General features: G+C 40.4%; 1 protein-coding gene across 1 annotated transcript; it reads left to right on the top strand.

Moving 5' to 3' along the window:
- Window positions 1-588: 588 nt before the first annotated feature.
- On the top strand, window positions 589-10,033 carry LOC140501739 (granzyme A-like). Its single transcript, XM_072605632.1, has 5 exons — window positions 589-673; window positions 2,971-3,115; window positions 5,316-5,457; window positions 7,404-7,676; window positions 9,691-10,033. The coding sequence occupies exons 1-5, from the start codon at window positions 604-606 to the stop codon at window positions 9,847-9,849; spliced, it is 789 nt and encodes a 262-aa protein (XP_072461733.1). The 5' UTR covers window positions 589-603; the 3' UTR covers window positions 9,850-10,033.
- The last annotated feature ends 1,435 nt before the right edge of the window (window positions 10,034-11,468 follow it).

Genomic DNA, 11,468 nt, shown 5'->3' with positions numbered 1-11,468 from the left:
TTCCACTGAGAGCTGACAAATTAATCCATCTTTACATGTCTTAGAGATGCCTAACAAAAGACCTGGTTGATGACTGTTTGTATAGTTTTTCAAAATTACATTTACTTGTTCTCAAAATATCTTCCTTTCCTAATTAAAATCACACTCTTCTTATCTCAGTCCTTATTATCCTAGATGCTTGGTATCTTTATACCTTAAAAAAAATTAGTCACATCAGCAAAGCTCATGAACAGTTAGATCATTACCATAGAATGCTATAATAGTAATAGTAATATTACTGTAATTAAGAGAACTATTATATAGGAATAAGTACCATTCTGACTCTAAGCGGAGTCCTCTCCCTTCCCCTTGTCCTACGTGTCTATGTGTTATCCCCCATTAGTAGTAAATTTATGCAAAGCTGGAGTGATGGCTGATAAGACTGGTCATCTGTTGTCACTTGGTGGTCACCCATGCTTTGTTTCCTAACACTAATCTTCGAGAGGGGAAAAAATAGAGGAAGAGGTGTGAAAGAAAACCACACCTGCCTTTTATTTTTTCAGTATATAATAGAGTGCATCAGTGCTCAGAAAGGCTCAAAGGACAAGGAGGGTACAAGCCAAAATGGACGTGCCTTCGACTTCCTTCATCTCTTTGCTCTCTGGTGTCACATTCATACTTCTCATACCAGGAGGTAAGACTATTTCTACCTATTTCTGTTCCAGTCCTTAAATGCCCAGGAGAACATCTTGGTATTATTTCTGCCACAAACAAATGGGAAGTTATCATAGATTGCAAAACATTAGATTTAGCCTTGTTTCCTGACAACCAAGATGCATGTTTGTATTTTAGAAAGAAAATCTTTTCATCATTCTATCTGGGAAGAACAAGGTACTAAAGCCACTGGCATTCAAAGGGGCACATTGCTGGCTTTGAGCTTTAAACTTGCCAATAAGAAAAATGTTGAAAACTAGTCAAGTCATAATATCTAAGTGCTCTGGACAATGTTCTAAGACTAAGCTGTAGAGAAGATGGCCATTTGCAGAGGTAAAGGGAGATCCCATTGAATCATGAGTACATTCCCTGGCTCTATGTTACATGGACCGTATCATACGGCCAATGAAGTGCATTCAATATTATTTGGAGGATAGGGGAGGTATAATTTATTATTAACGGTATAATCATTGATTAACTGTGAAACTCTCATCCAGCTCATCCAGTAGGCATGAAGAAATATGTTGGAGAGCTAGCAGGAGGCTTCCGATAGTCTCTGAAAGTGAACAACCAAAGTTACAGTGTTAATGACATATACCTGCAAAGAGAGTTCTGTATACAGAGGTGTACTGGTAAATGTGTGACAACAAGCTCTCCAATAATTATAATAATAATAATAATAATAAAAAGAGACCCACAGCACACTTTTAAGGTTAGTCTGAATTTTTGACATTCTCTCCATTGCTTAATAAATCTCAACAATCAATCAAAAAAACTAAATCAAGTCCTAATTGGGAGACCTTGCAGATTTCCAAAGTCTAGTGGACCTTGTCTGTATGTGTGACCTTCTCCATACACGTGGGTAAGTTTCTTCAAAGATTTCCAGACTAGCATCCAAAAATGGTATTTTGCAAAAGAAAAAAAAAACAACGTTTAGCATTCCATTCCTCCCCCAAGAGGTGGCAGCTGTGGTCTCATGTCATAGCTGAATCAAGGCTTTCCCACTTTGGACTACAATTGAAAAATCCAAACCTGGTCCTATGTCATTACAAAGATGACTACAACTGGGAGGACAAATCAGAAAGAACATTGTGATGGGAAGAGGAAGACAGCAGTCACTGCTCAGAGCCCCTCAGGAGTACAGCACTCTTTCACTTCCACTCTCAGGATGCTTAGAAAGTGGATAAAAATAGGAAGAGCCCAATCCCCTGGATTGCTTTTTATTCTGAATTGGAATACTACAGTGCACTTGCAGAGGTATTTTTCTTGGCAAGATCTGGCCAAGATCTCGACACAGCAGAGAAATTAAGCTACAGGGATCTGCGGGCCCTGGGTGGGGCTCTCCTGGCTTGTCTGCTTTCAACTTTGTTTTATGCACCTTTGGGGAATTTTTGTGATGTCTGCTATGCTGTGCAATGAGCTTTTTGGGGTTTAGGACAAAGTGTTTAAGTAATGATTTCTCTAGGGCAGCCAGGTTGTGCAGTTCGACTCACTGAACCCCATCTCGCTCAGTTTCCTCAACTGTAAAATGAGCTGCAGAAGAAAATGACAAATTGTATGGGGTTCATATCCCACCTCAGACACACTAGTTGTGCAACCCAGAGCAAGTCACTTAATCTCTCATTTCCTAACAAAATAGATGCACTGGAGAAGGAAATGGCAAACTACTCCAGTGTCTTTGTAAGGAAAACTCTAAATGGGGTCAGGAAGAGCTGGATATGACTCAAACACCTGAACAAAAACAAGAAAAATCAGAAATTACAAGATGCCAAACACTAAAGCCAAAGGAAATTACCCTTAGGGCTAAAGACTTGGAAGGAAGGTTGTGACCAAAGGGCTGCTTGTGACCACTGCACTAAGGGACTTTGTCAGGGCCTGTGGGCAGGAAGGACCTCTGCTCCTCCAATCTAGGTGGTACTACAGGATCATACTCTGGAATCCTCTGAAAGCTATCACTTCACCCAAATACCGTTCATGCTCCACAAATGATTATACACTTGTTTTCTTTTTGCTAGATATTTGCAGTTCTCCAGATATTACTAGGCCAGTGATTTGTCCCAACTCCCACCTGAACCCAACTCCCCCATACCCATTTCCCCCCACAATAACCCTCAACATCAACATGTTCTTTGTGGGTGATATGGAGGTGGGCGCTTCCTTTCAGATGGAAATGCTTAAATGCAGCATTTCCAAGAAGAGTGAAGAAACCATTCTTTTACAAGAAGCCCCTCCTAGAAAGATTGTTCTTTATTTTAATTATTTCTTTTTTTAAAACAGACTCCTGTACAGATATAATTGGAGGCAATGAAGCCTATCCTCATTCAAGACCTTACATGGCCTTAATCAATGATGGAAAATATATGTGTGGAGGAGTTCTGATTCAAGAGAACTGGGTGATAACTGCAGCTCACTGTAGCATACAGTAAGTAAGCACTTGACTGCCTTCAAAATTTTTTTGTTAAGTTTGCTGACCTGCCCCATTCTCCAAGCAGATTAATAGGAAAACAAAGCAATGGGGGAGAAAGAGCAGAGGCAGATTTTGACTCATTAAAGGAAAAACTCACTAAGAAGTAAGTGGACTCAATGTTGAACAAATTGCTATCACAGCTCCTGCTAATAGGTTCAGAATGTAAACTGGAATTTTTGAGAAGATAGTGTTATGTAAAATAAATGTGTGTCTTTAGAATGTTTCATTTCTAAAGTTGAGTAAGTGGGTGAGAGATGGAGACAAGTTCTTGAAAAAAAATAATCTCAGGTTTAAAAAAATCTTTAATACAAATTCTTTTTTTGTTTGTTTGTTTAAGTCCTGCAAGTTCACTACCTAACTTCCATGTGCAAGAACACTCAGTCTGGTTTCCTCCTATCCCCCAAATATTTTGCATAGACCTATCCATTGTATCTACTTAGATTTTCTGAGGAAGTCCAAACCTAGGGCCTTGAATTGCCCTATTAGACCTGTTTCCTTTGCTGTCAGAAAACCTTGAACTCCCTGTGATTGGACACCCAAGGGCAAAAAGGAGCAGGTCCAGGATCCATATAGAAATATAACCCTCTCCTCAAAGCCCATTTGCTGAACACTCCTCTGACTGAGGTTGATGACTCCAATGTCCCATTCCTGCATGGTGGGTGAAATTAGCAAGAGCCTGAGAGAAGACACACCCTGGTCTTCTGCCGTCCAGTTATGAGAAAAAAAACACATGTTCCAGATTCTCTTCAAGTCCTTGAACAAGATTGAGGTGCTCAGCTCCTCTGCAGCTCAGCTTCTTCTCAATCTTCTTTCCCTTTAGGGAACTGAAGAAAGTCTAGAACTGGAAAACAGAATCACTCTTCTCCCAAACACTTATCAGCTCTCTTATCTATCCTCCATATATGCATGGAGCAGTGAAGTGATCCATCTCCAACAAACAGGAAAATTGTTCAAATGGGATTTGAAGCTAAGATTAAACAGTCTCTGCATAGTGTGGGGTCAGCTGAGACACCTGCCTCAGCAAGTGTGATGAACCATTACATGACCAGAGAATGCTTCAGAGCGCAACAGCAGGGGAACCCTTCATTCCTTTCTCTTAGGACAGCTATGTGACACAGTGATTGGAGATCTGGGGCCAGGAAGACCTGAGTCCAAATCCAGCCTCACTTTCTTACTGTGATCCTTGGCAAGTCACTTCACCCTGTTTGCCCCCTTTTCCTCATCTGTAAAATGTGCTGAGAAAGGAAATGGCAAACCACTCCTTAAAAGGAGTTCCCATTTTATAGAGTGCTGAAGATTTGCAAAGCACCTTACAAGTGTTATCTCTTTTGATTCTCACAAAAATCCTGTGAGGTAGGTTGTCTCATTACCCTTCATTTTACAGATGAGGAAATAGTTTGAGAGAAGTTAATTGAATTGCCCAGGGTACATTCACAGCCTAGCAGCTATCCACCAAACCACCTACCTGCCTCTCCTTGAAGTGAATATTGCTTAGTTATGTCTGACTCACTGTAATCCCTTTTGGGGTTTTCTTGGCAAAGACAGTGGAGTCGTTTGAAATTGCCTTCTCCAGTTCATTTACAGAAGAGGAAACTGAAGCAAACAGGGTTAAGTGACTTGCACAGGCTCACACAGCTAGTAAGTGTCTCAGGCTGGATTTGAACCCAGGAAGATGTGTCTTCCTGACTCCAGGCTGGCATTCTATCCATTTTGTCACACACTTGCTTTTAATATACTGTACAAGTATAGGAAGATATATATTACTATTACTACTGCTAAGAAGATCAACTTGTATACCAACACCTTATTCAATTACCAAAAAAAAAAAAAAAGGGAAACCAACCCACTTCTTTTGGTCACTTGTGCAATAAATAATTCAGACAACATTAATTACATATTTCTTATTTTAGGACCATTTCTATCTGAACCCTATCCCCTCCAAAAATAAATGAAAATGAGATGAACAGCCATAGTACCTGAGAGAGAGAGAGCATTGCAGAGTTTTCTCCAATATTTTCACATTGCTATATCTAGAGCACATATAGCATTTAATAATATACTTCTTAACACAGATGACATAGCTAGCATCTGTAAAATGGCAGATCCAACAACTATTTGGAACTACGTGATACTAATTGCATCCTATCTGTTTCAGAAAAAAAAAAGCCAAGGTCATTCTTGGAGCTCACTCAGTTAGCAAGAAAGAGCCTGAAAAACAGAGGATGAAGGTTAAGAGAGAGTTTCCCTATCCACGCTACAATGAAAAAAAACATGAAGGTGATCTTAAACTTCTCCAGGTATACTATTTTCAATTTCTTCTTCTTTTCTATGTAGAACTGCTCTGAATTAGTCAACACATCATGTGTTGGACCTATAACTGTAGGGAGTTCATCAAAGATGATTTCTAATCACCATGATGAATGTATAAAGGGATGCACCTTTGGAAAGCATTTTTGAAATATCTCCTCATTCAAGGAATCCCCCAAAGGGTCACTGAGTAGATTTCACAGGATTTGAGACTTTGGATGGGAAAAATAGGGATCTTTACCTACATATAATTGACCGTCTTTGTAATTCTATACATTTCATTTCATGCATTGAGGAACATGAAGATGACAAGGAGTCCATAAGCTTTACCAGAGAGTCAAAGGGATCTGTGACACAAAAAGAGTTAAGAACCCCTACTAGGAAGTACCACTGATCTTGTATTGAGAGGACAGGACTCTCCTACTCATGGCTCAGTGACTAGGGCTGCCCCAAGATGAACTGACCAACTCTCAGAGTTATGGGAAAAACCCTGGAGAAGCTCCATCACATTAGAGGAAAGATAATATACCAGTCTATAAGAAGGAGCTTTCATCAAGAACTTGAGCCCTTTTCCTTTTTCAACTGGAGACATCCTATGAGTGCCACAAGTGTTAGGTTGGAGGAAATTGGGGAGGAGGAACAGTGTCTCCTCAGGAGCATAAGAATGGTGGCCAGTGGATAGAGTGCTAGGCCTGGAGTCAGGAAAAAACCTGAGTTCAAATATGGCCTCAGAACCTGGCAGTATGATCCTGGAAAAGTCACTTTACCTTGGTCTGTTTCAGTTTCCTCATGTGTAAAATGGGGATAATAATAGGCCCTATCTCCCAGGTTTGTTATGAGGATCCAATGAAATAATATTTGTAAAATGTTTAGCACAGTGCCTGGCACTTCTTGCACATTTAATAAATGGTCCTTTTTACTTTTTTCAAGTGGGGAGAAAGATAATTAAAAGATTTACTTGATAAACTCCCTTGATATCAGAGGGCCACATATTTAAAGTCAGAACAGAACTTGGAGGTTCATAGACTTACAGGTGGGAAGGACCTTGGAAATCCAGCTCCCTTATTTGGCAGAAAAGGAGATGGTCACTCAGAGGTCAAGTGACTTGCAGCTTATAAGTGTCAGAGGTGAGACTGGAACCTAGATTTTCCTAACCTCAACACTATCTGCTATGCCATGTACCCTCACACTGCTCTTTCATTAAGTTCATGGATTTTCATTAAATCCAGCAGATCTCCCAACTCCACAAGCTGCCTTAGGGTTTTCATGTATTTTTTTTCTAGGACAACTTTTATTTCATCCCTCTAAAAATTCAAAGGATTTCCAGGAGCCCAGTACATTAAACTGTTCCTCTCACTTTCTACCCCTGGGACCTATAGTCTTATAATACTACCCTAAGACTTAGGACTTGAAGAGTACACCATCAGAACTCTTGACCTTTGGAGGCTATAATCATATGGAGCAAAGGCCAAGTCTTACTGCCTCCACTTCAGGACTTAGGCCTCTTGCATTCTCCCACTTTCAGGCCTCATGTACTGGATCTTTGGTCCTGGAATTCTTGATATTATTCCAGAAGTACAGTGTTTGAGGACACTTCCCACTCTCCTGTGCCACCTCCAACACTGGCCAGTTTGCTCCTCTCTCACTACCATCCCTCAGACCACAAGCTTCTGCCACTGTGCTCCATAGCAGCCATACCTGTGCTGAAAGGGGATATTTTGGGTTTGGGTATCAGTGGGCACAACATTGGGAAAGATTTGAAAAAGAAGGTTTCACATGCACACATAGAGATGCATTCTTGGCTTTCTGGTCTCTGATGTGTGCTCAGTTCTGTCTGGATCTCGACCATTTATATATATTTCTCTGGCAACAAACATGGGCATTATTTCACTATCCTGTCCTGAAAGTGTAACCGGTTACACTTTTTATCCAATAGCTGAATGGGAAAGTAAAGATTACAAAGGCTGTAAAACAACTGAATCTGCCCAAAGGAGGAAAAGATGTTAAACCTGGTACCACTTGCCAAGCAGCAGGATGGGGATTAATAACCAAAAAACCCATGAAGTTACCAGACACTCTGAGAGAAGTCAATGTCACCGTTATTGACAGAAAAATCTGCAGTGATAAAGATCATTACAATCATCATCCTGATATTGGACCGAACATGATTTGTGCTGGAGATAGAAATGGTGGGAAAGGCACGTGTGATGTAAGTAAAAGAACAAGGTGGAGACAGTAGTTATTCTGTTAGGTAAACAGAGGCAGGGACAGAATGAATGGTTTGCCTTTCTAAATGAAGGAGATTCTTGTGGGTGAGGCCCAGAAGAGTCTGGGGAGGGAAAACAGAAGCAGAGAGATCCATGTGTGTGCCTGGCCACTAGAGACAGCTGTAGTCCAGGCAGTAAGACAGGTGGAGCTGGTCAGCACCTTGCAGCTTCCTTTTCTCAGGCCCCAGACATATCCTTTAACATTCTATTCCTCATAGGTGCAAGTCACCAAGGGGCACCATGAGGGGGCAGGACCTAACCCCCATCCCCAACACTTCCTCAACTCTCTCTCTGCCAGCTCATCACAACATGTCCTAACTCTTCTCAGAAACACACACCAAGTGCATAGAATCATAGGCTGGAAGGGACCTCATAGGACATGGAGCCAAAACCCATCATTTGACTGATAAGGAAACTGAAGACCAGGGAGGTGGTGAGATGCCCACAGTCCCATAGATAGCTAACATCAGGGGAAAGGTTAATCCATCTCTCCTCTTTATTCCAGGCTATCTCTTTTACCTTAATGAATAAAAGTGATTGCTGTGAATTTTTAGCACCATGACAAGCTTGCAAGGGAGGAGTGTTTGACTAGCCCTCTTAGATCAGCACTTTCCCTACTGCACCTCCTCAAATAGCTTGGTAGCTTGGCTTAACTATGCCTGAAAGAGGCCAGATGGTTTGCATAAATGGTAACTTACATGTCTAAGAGGGTTACAACTAAGCCCTCCAGGATTCTGCCCATCAACCACCAGATTCCTCTGCAGGTAGTCATGTTTGAGCTCTTGTTTCAGACTGAAAAAAGAGCTGACATTTATATACAGCCTACCATGTGCCAGGTGCCATAATAATAATAAATAGTGTCTGTATACATATATGTATATATGTGTGTATGTACATATGTATGTATATATATGTATGTGTGTATGTATAAATATATATATATGTTACCAGGCACTATGCTAAGTGCTTTACAAGGACAATCTCATTTCATCCTCACAACAACCCTAGAAGGGAACTGTTATCATCTCCATTTGACAGTCAAGAAAACTGAGGCAAGCAGAGGTTAGATGACTTGGGCAAAGTCATGTAGGTAATATCAGGGATGAGATTCACACTGACACCCTGACTCTAGGGTGCCTCTTAGCATGTCATTGGTTGCTAAGGATTCCTAATCCAAATGAAACCTAAGAGGAAATATCCATTGTGCGATTTTTGTTTGGTCATTGTTGCTTTGGGGGCTGGATTTCTGCTCTGCTGTGCCTTTGGATTGGTTATTGTTTGGTTTTTGGTGAAGGATATACCAGAAAGTGGGGTAGTGAGGTGACATATCAAAGAGAGCTCTGGGATTGGAGGATCTGAGTTTAAATCCAGCTTCAGACACTAGCTGTGTGACCCTGGGCAAGTCACTTAACCCTGTTTGCCTCAGTTTCTTCATCTGGAAAATGAGCTGGAGAAGGAAATGGCAAAGTGCTCCAGTATCTTTACCAAGAAAATCTCAAATGGAGTCACAACCAGTCAGACTCAAGTGAAGTGACTGAACAGTATATAAAGAACTTAAACCACTTTGCTCTCAATGCCTCAAATAGATTTCTCTAATTTGCCCTTTCGTGTAAAATCATTGCTTTTAATTAAATCACTAAATTCACCATTTCCAGAAATTACATCTTTTCAAATAAGAAAGACTCTGATTAATTTCCAAAGACTGGAAAAAAAAAAAAAACAGATTTAGCTGCTACTGTGATGTTAGTTCATGGATTCACTAATTCTAAAAGAATCTCAGTAATAACATTTAGTATTTTTCAAATATCACCTGACACAATGGTATTTATTAAGCACTCTCACTTCTCCTAAGTATAAACTGAAGACAGTTTCTTTTTAATTTCTTAATCCTTTTTCCTACTTCAACTAATATTTAATGTTGATTTCCCTCCCATCCCACATCTTTTTCTTCCCCAGGGGGATTCTGGTGGCCCTTTGATATGCAAAGGCACTTTTGTAGGAATCATTTCCTTTGGTCCTGAAAAATGTGGCGATCCCAATCTTCCTGGTGTCTACACTTTTCTTTCAACAGAATATCTCAACTGGATAAGGAATACCATCAAGGGAGTGGTTTAGCCCACTTTGACTCAGTTCTCATGATTCTTTAATGCTATACTCAACAATTGTGACCTAAGAGGAAGTCATTTCTTTTCCTGAAGCATAAGTAAATTTAACCCAAACCTCCACTGGCAAAATGAAGCTAAAAACTGAGTATAATTTAGATAATTCAAATTAAAAAATGGTTTATGATCAGTGAAAACTGTGATTTTGTGTGATTGATTCAGATAACTGCCTTAATATTCTGACCGATGGTGATTTGCCCCTCTTATGGGAGAAATACAGCACTTATGGAGGGCTCTGAGATCATGTCTGTACACCTTTAGAACAACTCACATTTCTTTAAGTACAGTTTATAAAGCATTTCCTTCACAGTCCTATGAAGAAGGTAGCATTAGCTAATACAGAACGATTTGGGGTATCATGCATGTAAGCTAAAAGATCGGTTGTTCACATGAAGTCTGATTTTCAAACTAATTATAACTACTTTAGCAAAGCTGTATCTACACCCCAAGGCTACATTAAGCATTTATTGTGTTCATCCTTCGTTGCCAAGGAAGACCATGTCAGCAGAGGAATGATGACATGACTCGCACTTGTTTTTGTTTTGAGTGAAGAAGGGCTGTGCAGGTCACCAGCCTCACTTCTCCACCAGAGCCATCGGAATCCAGTGACCAGTCAGGATGACTGGAGATGACCCGGCAATATATACAATATACACAATAAATCCAGCTATATAAATGGAAAAATATCAAAAATCAAACTGAATTCAATCATTTATATAAGACTGGGCCAGACATAGTGCTCAACATGTCATGAATATTATCTCACTTGGTCTTCATAATAACATGGACAAGGTAAGTGTTCTTATGATCCACATTTTACAGCTGAAGAAACAGAGGTTAAGTGACTTGCCCAGGGTCACAAAGGTAGTGAGTGCCAAAGTCCAGATGTGAACTCAGGTGTTCCAGATTCCAGGCCCAGTGCTCTATCCACTGCACCATCTAGATCCCTCACCACCTTGTCAAAATGGAACTGACATTCAGAAGCACCAGTGTTAGCACGTGTGTGGCATTACACTAATATCTGTTAAACTGAGTTGCCCATACATCATATTTCTGCACCTAATTTGCCAATTCTGGTGCTACATATTAATATCAACCTTGACAGTCTCAAAAACAGACTGGAATACAGGACATATGGTCATGACAAGAGGAAGGATGATGTGAAGGAAACCATGTTGGATTTAGCTTCCTGGTCACCTAAAACAGCCAGGATGTTCACCCCTAATCTCCTGAGCCTCCTTTGGGTTTCTGCATTATTATACAGAAATACTACTTACAAATAATAGCAGAATTGAGCTACATAAATACTTGATCTATAGATTAGCACATCCACTTGATGTATGTGTCAGACAGTCATATGCCACACACCTTCTGCTTCCTACAGAAGAAGCAAGAGTTTCAAATGATGGAAGGGTTGACAGTGGTGCCCTCCCTTGTTTTTGCACATTGCAACATACTGCAGTCTCCATGGACCAGGTTACCTGGATTGAAGGATTACATCACCTAGCTTTAACTCATTCCCACAAAATGCACAAATGGATTTGGAAAATTCCTGCAAAGAAATAACAGTTT

This window comes from Notamacropus eugenii, chromosome 4 (assembly GCF_028372415.1).
Source record: "Notamacropus eugenii isolate mMacEug1 chromosome 4, mMacEug1.pri_v2, whole genome shotgun sequence".
NCBI classification, from domain to species: domain Eukaryota; kingdom Metazoa; phylum Chordata; class Mammalia; order Diprotodontia; family Macropodidae; genus Notamacropus; species Notamacropus eugenii.
This window is presented reverse-complemented; position numbering and strand designations above follow the sequence as displayed.